The 19,800-nt window shown below is 53.2% G+C and overlaps 3 protein-coding genes across 11 annotated transcripts; all 3 read right to left on the bottom strand.

Moving 5' to 3' along the window:
- Window positions 1–1,847: 1,847 nt before the first annotated feature.
- On the bottom strand, window positions 1,848–9,138 carry LOC147042038 (adenosine 5'-monophosphoramidase HINT3-like). Of its 4 annotated transcripts, none has more exons than XM_085937940.1 (5): window positions 8,759–9,138; window positions 8,573–8,690; window positions 8,413–8,482; window positions 8,013–8,352; window positions 1,848–3,404 (listed from the first exon to the last, which is right to left on the bottom strand). In XM_085937940.1, exons 1-4 carry the CDS (start codon window positions 8,843–8,845, stop codon window positions 8,097–8,099), a joined length of 531 nt encoding a protein of 176 aa, XP_085794066.1. In that variant the 5' UTR covers window positions 8,846–9,138; the 3' UTR covers window positions 1,848–3,404; window positions 8,013–8,096. The 4 variants fall into 4 exon arrangements, with proteins under 4 accessions (XP_085794066.1, XP_085794067.1, XP_085794069.1 ...); XM_085937941.1 differs by having other exon boundaries at window positions 8,202–8,352; XM_085937943.1 differs by having other exon boundaries at window positions 8,226–8,352.
- LOC147042039 (uncharacterized) lies at window positions 3,443–7,868 on the bottom strand. Its single transcript, XM_085937939.1, has one exon. The coding sequence runs from the start codon at window positions 7,866–7,868 to the stop codon at window positions 5,082–5,084; it is 2,787 nt and encodes a 928-aa protein (XP_085794065.1). The 3' UTR covers window positions 3,443–5,081.
- A 215-nt stretch (window positions 9,139–9,353) lies between the features above and the next one.
- Window positions 9,354–15,896, bottom strand: ncoa7b (nuclear receptor coactivator 7b). 6 transcript variants are annotated; one of them, XM_085938013.1, is made up of 17 exons: window positions 15,567–15,896; window positions 14,278–14,416; window positions 13,880–14,013; window positions 13,180–13,250; window positions 13,003–13,110; window positions 12,836–12,931; window positions 12,623–12,748; window positions 12,362–12,546; window positions 12,010–12,164; window positions 11,586–11,936; window positions 11,364–11,535; window positions 11,126–11,273; window positions 10,928–11,053; window positions 10,706–10,858; window positions 10,544–10,639; window positions 10,387–10,460; window positions 9,354–10,323 (listed from the first exon to the last, which is right to left on the bottom strand). In XM_085938013.1, the coding sequence occupies exons 2-17, from the start codon at window positions 14,352–14,354 to the stop codon at window positions 10,188–10,190; spliced, it is 2,208 nt and encodes a 735-aa protein (XP_085794139.1). In that variant the 5' UTR covers window positions 14,355–14,416; window positions 15,567–15,896; the 3' UTR covers window positions 9,354–10,187. The 6 variants fall into 6 exon arrangements, with proteins under 6 accessions (XP_085794139.1, XP_085794140.1, XP_085794142.1 ...); XM_085938014.1 differs by lacking the exon at window positions 15,567–15,896 and adding an exon at window positions 15,102–15,202; XM_085938016.1 differs by lacking the exon at window positions 15,567–15,896 and adding an exon at window positions 14,998–15,066.
- Window positions 15,897–19,800: the final 3,904 nt, after the last annotated feature.

The raw sequence follows: 19,800 nt of genomic DNA, 5'->3' as shown, positions 1-19,800 counted from the left end.
CGAAAAATCATTTGGAAATTTAGTAGACATCACATTTTGAGTTTGGTTTGTTTTGGGAGAATGGCACTTTTTTTTTTTTCCAAAGCAGATTTTTTTCCCCAAACTCCTTCGATTTTTTTTCTGATGTCGCTATTTTATTAAATGACATATTAATTGTTGTGCTGTACTACAACACTGTTGGGCCTCGGGTAAAGAACGGAGGCGCATTGACGTGAGCTTTTCAAATATGTTGTGCTGCTACAAAAAATATTAAGCATGCTATTGATTGAAAAAAATATTCCCTAAAATTACAAGCGATCATATACTATCTACGTGGTAACTGCAAGGCAAAAAAATAATAACTAGAATGCCAATTATTAAAGTACTGTTGTAAACTACTATAATTACAAATATGTGTAAATGGTTTCATTTTTTTACAAGAGAGATTACAATTACAAAACATGAATGTAATGTGTGTGTGTGTGTGTATGTATATATATACACACACACACACACAAATATATTCGAGTTTTTTGTTCATTTGAAAGAATTGATACAAATTGCGTTATTGTCCCAAACATGGCATGAAGACGTCACATTCCAGCCATTTGTCCAATTTAATGAAGCATTTGAAGTGGCCATCGATCCGTTGGACGGACTGACGCTCGACCTCGCCGTCCGTCCGTCCCCACGCACGCACGCACGCACGCACGCACGGGCGCGCTCGCTCGGGCGGTCGCGCTCATTTGCATATTCTAATTAGGCTTGCGCAATCAAAACGTTTTGTCTTATAGTGAGCGCATCTGTTGAAATGTTATTAAGCTGCTTGACATCCCCCCACCCCGCCAACTCCCATTTATAATCGGTCGGTCACGTGATGAAACGTCCCACTTTCGGGTATTGAGGACACACCGGGGGGACAACAGCGAGCAAACAAACAGTCTGCTGTCATGTGGCTTGATGTTTTCCAAAATATTCTTGCCTTCTCTATATTGGGGGGGGGGAAGCCATTTGATTTTTGTTTTACCCTTTCTCTCGAAGCTCATCGGCTATTTATTCAATTAGTGCACCATTTCAAAGGCTGGGCGTGCTGCACGCACGCACGCACGCACCGGCGAACAACACAAACGGGATTCCTCGGGGACCGTCAGTCAGCACGTTTGGAGATGGGCGCAGATAAGAGAGGACGCCGCGTGGGCCATCTGGAGGCCTGCACGAACCATCCAAAACGAACAAGAGGCCGCACCAGTGAAGTGGAAAAACTGAAAGCGCCATCCATGATGTGACGTGACGTCACACCAAGCACACTCGACTCGTTGAGAAAAGTGCTTGTTTTAATTGTATTGTCAGGCTCAAGAAAGATGTGAGAACATTTTTGCATTGGACGTTGGCAAAAGGAATCACACGGATGAGCTTCCTGAGAAAACTCAAATGGCACGCAGGTCGCGTTTGTGAAGCACTGCTCCTTGTGATGGATGATGGCCTTTGTCTGCGGGGCCCAGAAATGGCTCCCCTAATCTAGCTAATTGCCGTTTCCCAGCCCGGCCTGGCCCGGGCCGGGCAGGGCTTGGCTGGGCTGGGCTGGGCTCGGCGGCAGGTCGCAAACAGCCGTTGAGCAAAACATCCCATTAAGGTGAGAACACAAAAGCTTTTCTTCCGCAATGCTGATTGGGCATTAATTAGGGCAATAACTTCATGCTATTGCCTTCCTCCGTCGGCCGGGGTTCCCCTTTGCCCCCTGTTGCATGTGCAGATGTGTTACTGGCGTAATGAGGCGGATACTTTCGTGGGAGAGAGGCCCCCCGAAAAGCAAAACTTTTTCGACGGCTACGGCCGTAATCACAAGTGACATAATTACTCGGGCCCATTTCGAGCGTAATTAGCACACTCCCGCAGCGGACGGGGACAAGCAGCTCGCCGGGAGAAGGGAATCGGACAGGCATGGCGGCGGCGGCGGCGACACACACACAAAATGGGGCCCCTGCCTAATTAGTTGAGACAATGCCCCTGACTGTTTTGGGCCATGGCGGCGGCGGCTCAGGGCCGGGGCCAAGAGTGGACGCCCCGCGAGGTCCACCCCGATGAGGCCCTAATTGTCCTCACTCGGGCCTGCCGGGCCCGACCTCCTGCCGTGAGCCTTGTCCTTGTCCCGCTGGTGGGGAGAAATGGGAGTTGACTCGCCCGGGATCTTTCATGTTTGATGTCCAGACAACTCGTTTTAACGTCCTGCGACATGCCGTTGAAAGCAGGAGAAGACACGACACCACATCCGGACTTCAACTCCATCCAGTCAAAAGCGCTTTGTGTAAAATGGATTGCGGGAAAGCTGCGGCGCTAACCACCAGCGCATCGCTAGGAAAAATACAAAATAGAGGCAAAAATATTGGCAAAGAGTTTTCATTTTCCGTTATCATAAGGAGCAGAAGTCCGCCATTTGCGTCACCTTCCAATTTTTTTGAATTTCTTGTTCACTTTCAGTTTCTCTGGCAAGGGGCGGCATTTCAACACGACGTGGCACATACGGAAAAAGGCCGGCGGGGGTCACCGAGGCGTAAGCGCGGTTCACTACCTATCGCCCGCCATCCCTCGGGGGGGGGGGAGCCGTTTCGGGGTCGTCGGCGCCCCTCACTTCTTTAATTAGCTGTCAGTTGGCGCAAATGAATCAAGTCTTCGCCTAATTAAGCAATGCCACCAGGCAGCTCCCATACACGGCCCATTGTGTGAGCGCCATGAGAAAAGCACAGCTAGCAAACTTGTTTTGGATCACGAGTGCAACTTAACGACTGCGAGACGGGGTGGGGAGGGAGGGATGGATGGAGGGAGGGCCAAGTATGCTTCAAGTTTACGTGTTGACATGGCTTCACTTAAGAGGAAAAAGTCTCAACAACAAATTCAATGACCGAATGATTGAATAGCTAGAAATATTCCACTTGATTTGTCCATTTTCCCTTCTAATTCATATGAAATGCAAAACATTCATAAAATGTAAAACATTTGTTTTTCCCATCGTGGCCCAAATCGAGTCACGGGCTCAAACCGGGATGAGAGTGTCCATTTGTTGCCATACAGAAAAAACATTGGAAGGAAGGAAGGAAGGAAGGAAGGAGCGCCACTATGCACCATCAGAGGCCGTAATTGTTATTTAATGGATTACACATTCATCCCTGCTGCTCTTGTCCCCAGAGGGCCTGACAATGTGCGCACACACACACACACACAGCAATGTTTGTGCTTAAAATTCAATTACCCACTTATTGATAGTTCTCCCGGGTGCTAAAAGAGGTGGACACGGTGCGGCTGATTTCCCAGGAGGCTTTAGCCGAGGGCCGGCCGGCCGCGCATCTCCGCTTGGATCTATTTCATGGCTCCACTCATCAGTGGCAAACGAGGAACGGAGCCATAAGCCGTGGCGGCCCGCCATGCACCTGTACACCCACAATACACAATGACACAAGAAAATCAACTAGATAGAGTTGCATTAGTCAACGGAAGGAAAAAAAAGGCCAAAATCAGACATTGGACTTCCGTAATGACTGCACGCCCTCAAATGTGTCACGTAGACTTGAGTCCATACAACAGGTAGCTAGCTCCCTGCGGATTAGCCACGCGTCTCAAAGTCCCTCGAGGCCCAGAAGAGCACTTGGCTGGTTGTCCGTGGGCGCTAATGATGCCGCCCCTCCCCGTGGCCACGCTAGCAGCGTGATGATGACAACCTGCTGCACGAGCAACAGCTGGGCGAGGCTTTTGTGTGGCTCGTGATGCTGAGATGACTTTGATGTGACAGAGAGTCAAGGATGACACCGGATGGATGGATGGATGGATGGATGGATGGATGGATGGGGAGGCTAGCACGATTGTTCATTAGCAGCGCCTCTTTGTTTTAATGATGGCCTCAAAATTGGGGGGGGGGGGGGGGACGACGTTTGCTTCCCCGTCTCATTCAAAAGAAAGCTGCTCAGTGTGATGAGAAACAGAACCGGAGTTGGTTCCATAAAAGTTGATGAGGCCATTGATTACTATCCATGAGTTTTTCAACAACCTTTGCCTTCTTGTGCCACATGACAAGCCATTCTCACGCGCCAGCAGGCACCATTTTTAATCCAGCTCTTGAATTGGACTGGGTTAGATGGTGCAGGCTGTCCTATCATTTTTTGCTCATGTGTTAATGAGGATTAAAAAAAAGAGGCTTGACTGCCCGATATGTGTGTGTGTGTGTGTGGGGGGGGGGGGGGGGGGTCACAACAGTCATTTAAGCACATTGCAACTAATGCGTCAACAAATGATTAGCGTTTAACTGGGCCAGATTAGAAAGCTACAAATGGTCAGCAATTAGCAATCAGCAAAACTTGAGTAAAAGATTGAATCCGCTCAGCATCTTGTGCTTTTGCTCCTCAGATGAGCTAATTGGAAGCGGCCGGCCGTGAATGGTGTCAATTAAGTACTGTCACTTTAAAAGTCGTGCCTTGGAACGGGCGTGTGCGCCTGCGCGCCAACGGTCAAACTCACACCAAGCGGAGTTTTAGCGAGACGTCTTTTTAGCGACGTCTTTTCTCCGCTCTTAATGACGCTTTATTTTTCATTCATTCCACTCTGTGTTGCTTAACAGTGTTATTGGGTGCCGTTTAGCGATAGAATGATCGGCATTTTTTGTTCAAAAGAAGACTGGTTTCTTTGTGTAGCTAGCAAAGTTCATGCTAGCAACTAGCTTTGCAAGGGTATTGGTGGCAGCCCGTTCCTTCAAAATCTTGGGTTGCTACACTTGAATGATCTCACCAGAGTCGAGTGAAGACATGTTGCTGCTGGTGCATGGAGCTGACCTTTTTTTTTGTTGTTTTTTTGTTCCAGGTCACGAAATTTGGGTCAGAGAACAATGCACCGTCGTCAGCTAATTAGCAACACACGCACCAAATTCTATCTGCAGAAAGACACTCCGTGGAACAGCATTCATAAAGTGAGCCGTCTCTTCACAACACTTTGCTTGTAATCAATTCAAATCTTGTTTTTTTTTTATTTACATTTGAGTCAATGGAGCGTGCTGAGGAGAGCCAGGCATCAGGAGGAGCTTCCCATTCTCTCGCTCAAGTTGTTTCAACTCTGCAAAGTTAATTCAGCAAGTAACGGTACTCGTCGGGGGTAATGGTGACCTCCTCCTCATCTTGGTGTCCATCCTCCCGAGGTTCATTCCGCAAAGCCGGGTTGTCCACTTCCTCCCGAGGTTCAACAATCGACTCGTCCTGCGACCCCGAGGTAGGAGTGTCATCTTCTGCAGGTGTGCTCTCACGCTCTATTTCCAGAGGTAAAGTTGGGGTGGTATCAAGTACAGGTTCAACATTTGCCGTCACATCCTGCTGAGGTCCGTCATTGGTCTTGATGGTGGCGTCATCTTCTGCGAGGTCACGCTGCTGCGCTCTGACGTTTTCCTCGTCCTGCAAAACGGGTGAAGGTCTCTCTTTTTCCCGGAGAACAAAAGTCATCTCGTGCCGAGGTCCAACTCGGCCCATTTCATCCTTTTGAGCTGCCGCAGTTGCACTGGGACCGCCATCTTCCCAGCAAGCGGTGTGGTCAGACGGCGCTCTGGCGTCCGAGTCCAGATAGAACTTGACTTTCTTCACCACCCCAGGCGCCGCGGTTCTTCCGCACTCGTTGGGTGGCGGCGGCGGTGTCGCTTTGTCAGTCACGAGCGCCTGAGCCGCGGGCTCGTCTGGCCGGAGCGCAGCCGTGCTTTCCTCGGGTTCCGCGCTCGTCTCACGTCGCTGAGATTCCGAAGTCGCTGCCGCATTCTCTTGGGGTCTCGCAGTGTTCTTCTCTTCCTCCAGCACCGATAACTCGTTTGGACTGGCTCGACCGGTGCCCTCGGTACGACCCGGAGCTGATCCGTCGCCTCCGTGCGTCATTTGTAACTCAAGCGTTTGTTCTCCCGGAGTTCCGCCACTCGGGTCCCCCTCGTGAGAAGCGGCGGCAGTGGTGGCGTGCTCCGAACCAATCTCCTGCACCTGGTGGGAAAGATTTGTGTGAAACTCCGGACTGGTGCTATCACATTCTGTCCACTCCTCAGCGCTCTTGTCCGCCGAAAGTGCAGTCCAGGCCGGGTCAGGGTGGCTTTCGACTGTCTCGACCTTTTGAGCTCCTGTGTCATCTTTGTGCGCTTCTGAGGGCATCTCCTCTTCGACAGGCTTTGTCTCACTCGTTTGAGATTCAAAGCGGGTCTCTTCTCCTCCGCACGCTGCGGCGCTCTCCAAAAGGGCGGTTGGGCTCGTGTCTTCTAATTTGGGCTCTGAAGGAATGTCATCAGCCTTCAGCATCACATTTGAGTGGACCGTCTGAGATTGTGACGTGGTCTCTCTCTCAGCTGTTGTCTTTCCCCCAAGAGGTGCTACATCCATCTCAATCTCCAGTCTAGCGCTGGTGTCATCTTCCAGAAGAGCTTCAGCTATCCAGTGCGCTTGAAGCGCCGCTATATTCTCCTCCGCATACGTGTCGTTCTCCACGGGTGACAAAGTAAAGGCGATGACGTCATCACCTTGGGCCATCTCATTTCCTGGATTTGCAGCAGTCACCTGCTCCTCCCACGCCGTTCCTTCGAGCTCCTGAGGTGCCGAGGTCGGTGCCTCCGCCGAGTCGACGTTATCGTCGTCTACTTGCTCCGTTGCGTCAAAATTAGGCAACGCTGAAGCGGTGTCTTCCTCCCGAGGCGCAGGAACTGTCTGAATGGTGTCCCCCCGAGGTGAGACATTCCTCACATTCCAACAATTGTCTGAAGTTGCTGAAGCTTTTGTGCACTTCTCCTGCAGCTCTGCGCCGGTGCAGTCTTGGGGCGTTTGCTGCTCCAGAGGTGAAAGTCTTCCGCCCTGTTGGAGCAGCTTCATCTTGCCCAGATGAAGCCAAGCTCTCAACATGAGATGTTTCATGTTGAGCGCAGTCAGTCCCACGCCGCTCAGAACCTCCTGAGATCCCACCGGCGGCCTGGTATCCTCGTGCGAGGTCGTGCGCGTGTCATCTTCGAGCGCAGCCTCGGGAATTGTCCAACCCTTCGCTTCACCGGCTGTGCCGGCGTCAGGTGCAGATGTTTCGGATGCGTCCAGACCATCAAAGAGAGTCTCCTCGTCTCCACGGGACGAAAGCATCTCGTTTTCCCGAGGTGCAAAAATGCTCTCATCTGGATTCGACTCCAGTTGGTTGATTGGTGGAGCTCTTTCCTGCTCCTGTGTGTCATCTACAAGCCATTCAACACGAGTTTCTAGTTGCTGAGGCGATGGAGCTCTTTCCTGCTCCCGAGTTGCATCCAAGCTCTCGTGTAATCCAACATTTGCTTCAAGCTCCTGAGCTAAAGGAAGGCTTTCCTGTAGTGCAGCGCCGGTGTGGTCTGTAGGAGATGCGAGATGTTCCTCAGGCTCCTTTGGTGCTGCAGGTGAAGCTCTATCCTGTTCCTGTCCACTTGTACAATGGTTGAGGAAAAGCGCAGGCTTCTCTTCATTTGCTCCAACTGTCTCGTGCAGGATGAAATCCGCAGCTGCGTCAAGAGCTTGCCTCGTGTGGGGTGCGCAGTCCACGTCCTTGTGGAGCGTGGAAGCTTCAGGCCGGTCGGCATCCTTCCGACGCTCGGCGTCTGGTCTGACCTGCTGAAGCGAGGCCGTTAGACAGCCCAGCTTCTGAACCGTGGCCACCTGCCCGCCGACGGCTTCCACGTGCCGCTCCTCCTTCTCATCGTGATTGGGCGGCGCTCGCTGGGATCTCTGGTAGGGTGTTCGGTGTTTCTGATTATGCCGGCGTTTGCGCAGCTTTTGTTTACTCGGCATTTTGGGAGTGGGCCGGCTGCCGCAGATGGGAGTGAGAAGATGCACACATCCGCCTCTAAATGCGGCCCAAATGACCAACCGACGTGCAGTCATTGTTTGCAAAGCCCTACCGTGCGTTTGTCATCAGAGAATCAAAGCATCTTACTCTTTGGCGCGATGCTGACATCACGCCCAATCTAATCAAATCAGAAAAAATATCCAATCAAATGCTGCAGGAAGACAAGTTGCTTTACTGACCCCTAGTGGTCGACAGCTGTCATTGCCAGGCAAAGTGTCACTTTCCCACAAGTGTCTCTCTCCAATAAATGAACCTGACTATGATCATTCCACGGCTAATTTCTTTTGATTCTGCCTCGTGTCCTGAGCTGCAACAGCGCGTCCTCGACCTGCGTGACGTGAGAGTGAGACGCTGCAGTAAGGCCAAACCTTGTGCCCGTTGCGCTCGCTCACCGAGATGAACCAGTTCGACTGCGGCCCGTATCTCCGCTGCGAGCTTTCGTTCATCTTGCTGGCCGGGGCCAAGACGTGCAGATGGAGGTGGGGCACGGATGAGAAGGGAGGGATGTGGAAGCCCAGCCTGCATTGCGGAAAGGCAACACTTCAACTCCGTCACAAGACACTTGCAATTGCCCTTTACCTGATGTCTTTGAGGTCGCGCACTTTGTTTTTCTCCAGGGCGCACTTTCCCATCTCGGCCATTCGCTCCACTAGCAAGAGCGGATGACAGTCTGTCAGTCTGTCTGTCAGTCAGTCACAAAGCGCAGCAAATGTTGAGCTTTTCTCGCCCGCCCGCTCACCTGTGGTGATGTGTTGCGCACGCAGAGCTTTACAGTTGCAGATGTGCCTTCTGGTTATGACGAGATAATGATGACCAGCGCCCGGCTTAATGTCCCGGAAGCACAGCAGCTCCTCGTCCTACACATCCACACGACTTAGAAAAAGAACACCCACCCAAGTTTTCCATGAAGAAGTGAGTCACTTACGCCCAGGATGATTTCTGTGTCACTTTGGCTCTTGGCTATCAGGCAAAAAGGACATTCGTCATCGTCACTGGACATTTGAGTCGCCATGAGACCATTTGGAAGAGCGAGCGAGCGAGCGGGTGAGCGGGCGGTGGCGGAAACTAGTATTGGCTCGTGAGTGAACGATTCGTTCTTCTGAACGACTCAATGGTCCCTGAAAGCGCGTCTGAGTCCAAAGTTGCCGGCGTCAAAATAACCACACTTCATGAACGCACCACACGTCAATTCTTGAAAATGCTCTCTGAGGGCACGACTTCATCAATTTGCACTAGAAAGGCAATTTCAAAATGTCAACAAAAACTTTCATTCCTGCTCGTACGCAGCCGCAATGACAACCTTCCCCAAAGTACATGGAAAAAAAAAAGTCGTTTTGTTTCCCGTTTGAAACCAGCCTTCTGGTTTGACGGGATACGATGACGTAACCGTCAAAGATCGCGTGAGAGCAATAACAGTCTACTCGGCTTGTTTTTTTTTCTCAAACCCTCACGAAATATTCCGCATCGGCCTGTAATAATTTGATAATATTAGCAATAACAATTTACGACACCACACAAAGTTTGAACATTGCAACATTTATTCCTTTTAAATGGAGTTGCCACACCACCAGCACAATAAATAGAGACTCAGTCACTCACAAGACAGCAGTTTGGGGAGAATACTCCAAGAGCATTGACAGTAACAACGACAACACAACCGCCATGGCTATGGCACAGTACTGATCATCCATCGCACAGTGACGCAATTATGTCTTGATGCAGTTAGTGGTATGTAGAAAGAGTGCAGGATGAGGGGGGGGCAGGGGGATCCCTTTTTCTAGAGGTGTGGGGACAACACTCAAGTCATCATTTAAGGACGCACTTCACATGCCTTTTAATCCTCTAGTGCAAAGCATTGTCGTCTTGGGGCTTTCAAACGCCGTGAAGTGTGGGGCCATAGCGCTTGTCGGCTTGCGTCACAATATTTACAGTACTGTCAAGCACATGATCTCTATAAAAGTACAAGCGTAAAAAAAATAGCCTTGCTCGTAGAAATAGAACTAACACAACGTAAAAGACGGCAAATGAAATGGTGGAACACTTTGCGCTCACGTTGACGAGGAAATGGAACTTAACAGGCTCGCTCGGTCAGATTCCATCGAGAGGAAATGCATTATTTGTAAAAAAAAAACAAATATCCCGGAATTCATTTTCGCTTCGTACATTCATACGACGACGGCGGTGGTTTAACCCGGCGATTCACGACCACGCTCGGCACAATTCTCATTTGAACTATGCTACACCGACCCAGACAGACGGCAATGGAGGTTGGGAAACGCCGGTTTAACCTAAAGCCCCGGAGGCGGCCCCCTTGTTCTTCCGAGCTCGACGTGTTGACGCGTGACGGCGGGGAGCTACTCGAAGCTCCACACCTCCAGGCTGTGAATGTTGAAGTCCTGCCGGCCGGAGAGCGGCTGGTTGTTGAAGGTGGCGCACTTTGTGGTGGTGCCGCGGTACAAGCTGGCGTCCAGCCACAGACCCAGTTGACCGCTAGAACCAAGAAACAACATCAGGGTCGACAAGTAGCCCAAATGACCACGCAAAGGGACCTACCCGCCTCCTCCCATCTGCAGCGAGTCAATATTGCCTTTGACAAAGTAGGAGTTGTCGCCCGTCCAGCGGTACGCCTGCAAACAGGTGGCGAGCGACGCAGTCTAACGTGCTTTGCTAATGCCGAGAATATACGCGAGACATTTTGAAAAGCACAAACATTGATCTCGGGGCAGAAGCTGTAGAGGAAGGTCTCGCCGGTGCCGTAACAGTGCTCGCTCATTCGGAAGGGATGAGTGGAGAACGCTCCGAAGATCTGCACAGCACGGCAAATACACGTCAAGTTCTCACTCGAAGCAAACCAAAGGGCAAACTCGCCTACCCGGTTATCCGCATCTTTGATGACCAGCAGAACCGGACTGTCCACGTTGAGCAGGTTCCGGTAGAGCGTCTTGAGGCTGGTGCCGTGTTTGACCGTGCTGTAGGCCAGCCGCCACACGTAACCCTGCACCCGGGCCGGCAAGCGGCAGGCCAGCTAGACCGTGGCGGCTCACGTTAGCTGGGCCGTGCATTATTGCAGTCGCGTCAGCAGAGGGCGCCGTACCTTCTCCACGTGAGTGTCCTGCAGCAAATGGCTGGCGTCGCTCAGTAACGGCAGCCCGTCCACCGGCAGCTCGCCGTCGCAGCTGCCCAGACTCTGCCTCCGCTTGGCCTCGTCGATGGTGATGATCTGGAAACAAAAGTATCGGGACAGCTGAGCGGACGCCGATCAAACCGCGACGCCGCCGGCGCGTGCTCTGACCTCCCAGCTGCAGGAGGCGGGGTCGCCGAAGAAGTTGTCGATCATGTCCAGCTCGTCCTTCTCCACCACCACAAAGCCTTGCTCCCTGGCCTCCTTGCCGTACACGTCTGGAGACCACTGGACGAAAAAGGCGTACAGGTGGTCCACCCTGAAAGACGCACGCACATGTCCCTTTGAAGACGCCGGATGTCTCTCTCTCTCTCTCTCATGCGTCAAAGGTGCCAAAGTTTCATCGGACCTCTCCTGCGGCACAGCAAACCAGTACTCGGGTTTCTTTGCCGAGGTCCCGAAGGAGTGCGCCGGGCTGGACGTCATCCCGGTGGCGAAGGACTTGCGCATTGGCTTTCCCACTTTGAAGCACAGGAACATGGGCGGGCTCTTGCTCTTCTCCTCGGAGGACAAAAGCATGTCTGCACGCAGTTAGTGGGCCGGCTGTCCCCATACTTTTGTCCACCCTTACCTTCAATGGGCGCCTGAATCCGCTCCATCAGCCAGGTCTTGACGTCGGCGTCGTAGCCGAGCCGCTGGGCTTTCTGGGGATTGTCGGCGACGTCGGCCGTCGCCTTCTCGCTCGACTCCTCCGGAACGTTTGACGCGGCCTCTCGGGCGGTCGAGTTCCCGCGCATCCGCCCCGCCTCCGACCGGACGGACTCGGCGTCTTCGACGGAGCTGTTCCGGGCTAAGCCTTCGTCCTCCTCGTCGTCCCCTTTCCGTCTTTGGACGGCGCCGGACGCTTCTTCCACGGGCTCCAGCTCGGTGAAGCCTTCATCGGAGGGAGACTTGTCCGTTTGCTCTCCTTGCTCCGAGCCGACTGTCGCGGGACAAGACGGAGCGGCGTGGGCCGACGTGTCGGAAGGTAGCCTTTCCGCCCAGCGAGTCCTCACCTGCGTCCAAGAGGGCCGACTCCAGGTCGTCCAGGATGATGGGCTCCTTGGCGTCCAGCGCTTTGTAGCGGCTGAAGGGGTTCAGGTCCTGCTCGGAGGGCAAGCGCTCCCACTCGCCGGGCCTGTAGACAGGACACAGATCCTGGGCTAGGTCGCTGTTGGGTCAAGTGAGGATGAAAATGGAAAGGGGGGAAAAAAAAAAGAAGACAAAAAAAATAAGGTCCAAAAGAAATGACGCATGACTGAAATGAAAACATGAAAGCCGGGAAGACAAAACTAGGACGGATACAAAACTTGTATGACGTTCTCCATACAATGGGATGGCAAACAGGCATCAATCTTTTGGCCTTACGACGGCAGCGCGTCTTTCAGCTTCATGCGCGACACGTCGTCGTAGAGCGCCACGGAGACCATCTCCTCCATCGGGCAGATGAGGCCGTACTCCTCGCAGCCGTGCTCGATGACCAGCGGGTCCGACTTGTGGGGGTCAAACATGATGTTGTTGGGCGTCACGATCAGGACGCCGCCCACCACGCCCTGCGGAGAGCGACAGAGCGCCACATCCATCCATCCAAGCCAGTCCAATCAAAGTTGAAAGAACTTCACGACTCACCATCCCATCAGTGAAGTACTTGCAGCTCATCTTGATGAATTTAACCGTGGCCGGGCTCTCGTCCTCGGAATTTGGGGAGAGCTGGCGTCGGAGGGACCGCGCTGGCCTGCAGTTTGGACCGTCTTCCTGAAGACCAAAGTCCGTCCGTCCGTCCGTCACACTTGGATCACCGTTGACTTCAGAGCCTACGTTGCCACGGCAACAGTTACGTACGTGACTCGTCGCCGCCGAGGACCCGTTGGTAAGTAAGGGGTCAGAGTCATCCTGAGCCTTTACTTCCGTCCGGCTCACGTCGGGGACAAACAGCTTCTGCCAGAGCCACGGACAAACGACCTCGTCGATTAAAAGTGGGAACACGTCCAATTGGATCCGTTTCTCACCTGACCAGGGTAGACGCTGTGGCAGAAGAGCTTGTTGAGCTGGACTAGCTTGTTTGGGGTGATGTTGAAGTTGAGGGCGATGCTGTTGAGGGAATCCTTCGGTCCCACCTACGACAAATGGGGTCAACGGCGGCGGACGATGGGCGGGACAACGCCGCGCGACTCGGCTCTACTCACAATAAAGTCCACCGTCCCCGGTGGCTTCCTCTTCTCCTTCTTTGCCGGTTTATTACTTTTCAAGCCGTCGGCTGCGAACGAGACGACAGACGAGTGAGCGTCGTATGGACCGAGCGAATGCGCAAGTTAGCTGTCACGTGCTAAGCGTCAAACGCCGAAGCTCCAAAGTGTGAGTCGCGTGGCGTGGCGGGCGCATTCGTCGTGCCGCTACTGACGCAATGCTCTGGATGGTCCAATTCAGTGCCAGGAGTTGCTTGTCTCCCATTTTGTAGAACTGGAAAGCTTAGCCAGCCCAGTCGCCGTTAGAGACACAGAAGCTTTTAGTGGAGCGCTGCCCCCCCCCACCCGGGGGCGAGGCAAGAGCAGCATGACTAAGACAATCGCCGTCTGAGCCATTTCACTTCACTCGAGCTGGCTGCAGCCAGGCGAAAATCGATCGAGCGTCAACGTTTGCATCATCCCAATGAAGTGAACTTCCTAACCCTAATCCAATGCGTCCTCGAACTTGACAAATACATGTAAACGGAAATGAAATTAGAGCAACAAACTGGAATTGTCTGGCGTGTCTGATTGTGGCTGGCCGTAGCAGGAAACGGCTTACGCAACTTCCTGATGAGTCGGGTCATGGCAGCAAATGACCACCTGGGTCGCTAGCTAATCAGGAGGAGAAATGCAATCCAATGTGCACAGAAATCTTTACCTGGGCTGCCGGGAGTTTTGGGCAAAGTGGCCTTCTTGGGGACTTGGCTGTCGTTTGGGGTGTCCGGACAGCCGATGTGCTCGCTGACGCTTTTCTCCGATTGGCTCTGCTTGAGCTGTCGCCGCCTCTTCAGCCTGGCGGAGCGACACAAAAACTAGCAAGCGAAGAATCTCACGCCCATCATTTCGGGAGCTGCCGACGGGAAATTTAAAAGGCAAAGAAAAGCATCCCGATCGTTGTTAACGGGGATGGCGAGCCAGGGTCGATGAGGCCTCTCCCTTCTTGGGCAGGCAGCTCTGGAATCCCCCCCCCCCCCCCTCCCGCGCCATCTGTTTCACTGCAGGCTATTTCCCTCGCAAGTCGTAGAAGGCAAGACAGACTTGCGTTCCTTTCCTTACCTGGCAAAATATCCCGGCTTTCTGTCCCTCTTCTCCATTGGTGCTAAAGGTGCCTGCTGGGGCACATGGAACTGCATCCGTCCAGCCACCCTACACGTTGCCGCCGCCGCCGCTGTTGTTGTTGCCCGTCCTTCTCCTCCTGCAAAGGGAAGATGCACACACCCCGGTCGGTTAAGAGCCTTTGGTCAGGGGCGGGGGCATCCTTCAAACTGTGCGTGAACTGAAACACGCATCTGCTTAGGCTTCACGCTGCTTCCCGTCTTATTTTGCAAGCGAGCGAGCAAGCATCCCTGCCTGGCTGGCCCAAAGCGTTGAACTTGGCCACTATTATGAACCGTGCACGAAGACAACCCGACGTTACATAAGCAGGCGAATTAGTGGGGAAAGCAGCGACGTTTCGTTTTACCCTCTTGGCATCTAGCTGCATTGCTGCCTTCGCATCGCCCTTTGCTCACACATGATTCCACAACGCCATCGACGGACGGCCACACCGAACGAGCGACGCCGACATCTGCCCGCCTGCCAGCCCGCAAGCAAACAATCTGTGCTCGCGTCCCGAATGCAACGCCGAAGGAGCGAGGTCCAGTTTCCCCCTCTGATGATGCTAACGCGCTTGCTAACTGGTAGCGGCGGCTCTGCTGGGAAGACAATGGGCGGGCTCGCTGGCTGGCTGGCTGGCGGAGACTCAGCGCGGCGCGACGCGACGCGACGCAACGCAACTCGTTACTTGCACGTTCCACGCCGCTCCTCGTTCGCTCCCTGCGACTTTATGACGGCGTCTCGTGTCATCCAATTGATGTCAAAAGAGCGCTTTGAGCACATACCTCGCGTGCATCCTTGCGCAAGTTCCTTTCGAGCTGGACGGACGCGCGCGCGCGACGTTGACGCCCTCTACGGGGGAAATCGAGTGTAAACAGCGCGAAACATGCGTGCTCAAATCCAACTCGATCTTTTAGAGAGGCATGAAAGAAAAAGGAAAAGACTTTGATTCATGATATCATGCGTGTCACCTCTGCAGTAGAATGCCTCGACGTGACTTTTTTTTTCGGTGGCGAGGGAAATAGTAGGTATGAAAGTCAAAGCCATTTGATGAATGGCGCCCCATGAAATATCCCGGACTTGATGCAATCCAGGCGTTTGGCCTATAAGTGGCAATGTTTTCCACCATTTTGCGTGAGCGAAGACGCCGCTTGCCACTTGTCTCACTTTTTTTTCTCCATGTTTCCAAATCAGATTGCATCATTGTCTCTTTCTTTTCGCTGATGTTTTGCAAAATTGCCAAAACTTACATGTTACTTCGGAGGGGCCTTGAGGAGATCCAGCTTAGACTAGCGCCCGCCGCTCCATGTGATAAGCGCAAGTAGGCGGCACCGGCGGCGGCGGCACCGGCGGCGGCAGCGGGAAGACGCCGAACCTAAACACTTGACAACGCTCTCGTACGTCACACAAACCGTGATGGATGCACACGCAATTCTTTCGAACGTGTGAAAAGGCAGTTAGTTCTTCTGTCGGTTTTGTTTACAAGACAGAAGGATACTTGACAGGCCCGCCAATTAGGAGGAGAAATATTCGAGGCAGGCAAGCGCCTGTTATTTATAGAGCTGAAAGAGCATCTGTCCTCTTGAAAACTTAACTGCCATTTGACGCCGCGACTTGAAGTTTGAATGAATAAAGCGCCGTGATCCACGTTTGTTTCTTTGTGTCTATTCATTCTTATTCAAGTCAGGTCACTTCGATAGCGCAATGGTGACGTCACTCAACGCATTCCTTAGTAAGAGGTTACCGTAAGGTTAAGTGACCCTGACCACATGCGCTCACACACGCACGCGCATGCAGCCACCGATTTATCCGAACCCGAAAGTGACGGAGACGCGCTTGTCTCCGTCCGGTGCGCTGCCACCACGGCACGGCCACTGTGCCGAACCGGCGCGTGACCTCTGACCCTGGATCGACGCGGTCAGCCAGAGGTTATCTATCAGCCAGCGCTGAGCTTTCTGCTCTTAAAGTGTGAGTGCGGATTGTGAAGGAGCCTCCGAAAAAAAAAACCAATATGGCCCCCTCCTGTAACACTCTTTGCTCAGTGTTTGTGGATCACATGACCGCGGCAAGGGCGCAAACAAGAGCGGCCGATTGTTTACCTTGCTTATCAGTGATGTTGTAACACGTGGACTGGACGCAACATGCGCAACGAGAGCCACAGAAGACGGCTTGACTTTTGATGCATCTAAATGCCGTAAATGCTTCAAAAACAGGCTGCGTGGCTCCTCTCACCTGATCTCATCCGCCATAAAAAAGAGGCTATAATAACCCTTTTCTGACAAAAAAACAAAAAAAAGACAGCCTATAGCTGCAAATATGAGGCCCCACAAACAGCGGCTGATAAATAACAGCCATAAATTCCAGTATGATTTATGAGCTGGTCATCTCCGCACTTAGTCAGCTTTTTATGCACCGCTGTGGAGGTAATGTTCCCGCTCGAGGGAACTTGAGCGTGCTATTGCCGCCTGCACGCACGCACGCACACACACACACACACACACACACACACACACACACACCTGGATGTATATATGCTCCCACGGCCGCACTCAGACGCTGCTTTCGACTAAGCCAGCGCCACATCAGTACATCATCGCAGATACGCCTCGCAAGCGCCAGATAGCAAGTCTGGCGGCACACAAGACATTGTGTCCACTCTGTCATGTTTACTTAGAATGATAAGCTTTGATGGATTCGCAGTCCAGCTCGAGACGCCACACACGCACGCAGGCACGCAGGCACGCACGCAGTGGGAGGAGGACGGAAATGTTGTTTGGGATGGCAAGATTTTGCCCAGATGCATCGGAATCACCCGAGTTAGCCAAACGTGATGTCGGTGATGCGACGCAACAAAGCAAACTCCCCACGAGGACTTAAAAGTGAACTTCAAAGTTTGGCTGGCTCGACTCAAGATCGCAAGCAGGCAGAGCTGTCCAATAAAGGGAGTTCGTGTCGTATTTGGGAGGGGGGGGGGCACGCTCAAAAAGAAAACAAAAGCTTTCATTTACCACAACCGAGAAACCTTTGGATCATCCAAAGTTGTCTGCTCTGCTCAGTTTACTTCAAGCCGGCGGTGGGTCCAATTAAAAAGACAAATGAGCTATTGCGCAGACAGACCCCAACAAGCCGCTTGCGCCTCTCGCTACCTGCGACTCTTCCTTCCTCTTGACGCAACCTGGCTCATTATTTTGCAGCCAAGGCCGCCATTTGGGCGTTTAGGGAGGAGGAGAGAGAGAGAGAGAGGCAGCCATTGGGAAAACAACGCTGAGGCAGCCATTGGCCGGCCGGCTCTTAGGCTAGGTCTCACCCCTCCGCTGCCGTCTGTCAAGGCCGTCTTTTTGTTCCTCCCACTTGCGGAGGTCAGCAAGAGAGAAAGGGAGCAATACACACACAAACGTGGGACTGAGCGAGCGGAACCGTTACAAATCTTCTCCGTCTTATCGGGGACGAGCCACTGATAAGTGTGTCTCCACTCCCCATCCGAGAGATCCATCTCGGAAAACATCTGAGACGCTCTGAGGAGGGCGAATGTGGAAATGAACCTTCAGGCCAGGGACAGATTGATGGCCCGGTTCCCTCCCGCCCGCTCCCCAAGCCAAAGCAAAGGCCCGAACGGGGAGCTGGGACCATTGTGACCAGGGTTTGGGTGGGAGTCGGGCCTGGCCGGGCCGGGCCGGGCCGAGGCGGGCCGGGGTGTTTGCTCTCTTTGGGAGTGCTGCACCTGCAACTAATGATGTGAACCTAGCCAACTTGGACCGCTGCCGCCCTCTTCCATCAAACCTGCACCCCGTGACCCGTCCCCCCCAACTAATCTGACACTGCAAATCCCCAAATGCTCAATGCGCCAATGCTAGGACGCTATTGGTCGAGGTGGGCCGGGTCCTGGGTTCCCACAGCCCTGCGGCGCTATCGGCCTCTGTCTCCGGCCCCAGCATCGGCGGGCCCCCGTGACGTCAGCCCGGCCGGCGCTGATAACGGGGTCCGCTCCGGCCCGCCGCCAAAAAGGGCCGGGCCTTTGTATTTTTTGGTTTCGAGGGATGAGGTGGAAGGAGAAGAGCGGAGGGTGGGGGGGGTTGGGGTTACACTAACAGAGCCGGCCCGGCGGTGGATAAGGCCCGCGGGCAGATAAGAGCGGGCCGAGCGCGGAGCCGCTTTTGTTTTGCGTGGCTCGTCCCGTCTGGCGGCATCTTGGTTGCGCTCCTCTCGGTCTGGCTCTCTTTCTCAAAGGCTTTCTTTCCGTGCTCTTTTTGTCCAAACAGGAATATTCCCACTGTTATCGACTATTTGTGTTTTGACAGTCCCGCTCGTTCTCCTCTCGCTTCCTGATATCCCCAAAAGGGGCGGGGCTGATTTGGGACAGGAAGCAAGTCGCTGTCATCCGGCCATCTTCAGCCCCACCCCACCCCACCTGCTGAACTCTGTGCGACCCCTGGTTGCGACCACGTGGCGTCACCTTTACCTAACCTGACGTCGCCCCTCTGGTGCAAACAAAGGGCCTTCCCACGGAGCCAGCCAGCCAGCCAGCCAGCCAGCCAGCCAGCCAGCCAGCCAGCCAGCCAGCCAGCCAGCCAGCCAGCCAGCCAGCCAGCCAGCCAGCCGCCGCCATCGTTTTTAGCGCACGCGAGGGCGGGGCCTACCGCGTCATCGTCTCAGGAAAGAAGTGTCGTCGTAAAAGCATTTCCAGATTTTCACAAAAGCGATTGGATTCGGGCTCCTAAACTAAAAAATTGCAGTGGCACTTGAAGTGATTTCCGTGGCCTTTGTCCGCTCAACGCGAGCGCTGCAAAAATGTCTACGTGGTCGTGCCTTCCTTGTTTGTTCCTCAGGCCTTGGCTTGCCGGCGGACTTTGGCTGCTGCTTATCAACAGGAGAGGACCCGGCCGGCCGGCCGGCCGGGAGCCCTGTGGATAGCTTTTCATGCTAAAAATACACATCAGCAAAAAAAAAAAAACAGCTTTACATGCAACAAGGGCCTCAGCGTGAAGTAGCAAGAAAATGTTGACTGTAAAAAAGAAGAAGAACGGAACATTTTCAATCGGAGCAGAACCGAGCCCTCGCTGCAGTCCACTTTCAAAGCTTTGGATTATTTCATCCTTATTAGGTGTCATTGAGTGTTTGAGCTGCTCTTCAAACAAACAGCGCCAACAGCGAGGCCGGGCCGGGCCAGGCCGGGCCGGTCCAGTCCAACATATGACAACCTGCCTGCAAATGAGGAGTTAATTATTGCTCCACAAACACACGGCCGCTCGACGTGTGTGTGTGTCGACAAGCAAAGGGAAAGAACTTGTGTCTCGCCTGTGTGACTTTATGACCTTAGCTGGTCAAACACGTTTAATCCTCAAGCATAACGCCGAGATACTGTCCAATAACACACGCACGCTAAGTCCGTATTGATTAGCACTGTTTCATCGTTAACAACCCAGCGAGCCCAGCGAGCCCGATCAGATTAGCCCAGTCAAATGAGTGCGATCGGCCCGTGTCAAA

This window comes from Syngnathus leptorhynchus, chromosome 18 (genome assembly GCF_054491065.1).
Source record: "Syngnathus leptorhynchus isolate UIUO chromosome 18, UIUO_Slep, whole genome shotgun sequence".
NCBI lineage: Eukaryota > Metazoa > Chordata > Actinopteri > Syngnathiformes > Syngnathidae > Syngnathus > Syngnathus leptorhynchus.
The sequence above is the reverse complement of the archived record's forward strand: the minus strand, read 5'-3'. Positions and strand labels throughout refer to the sequence as shown.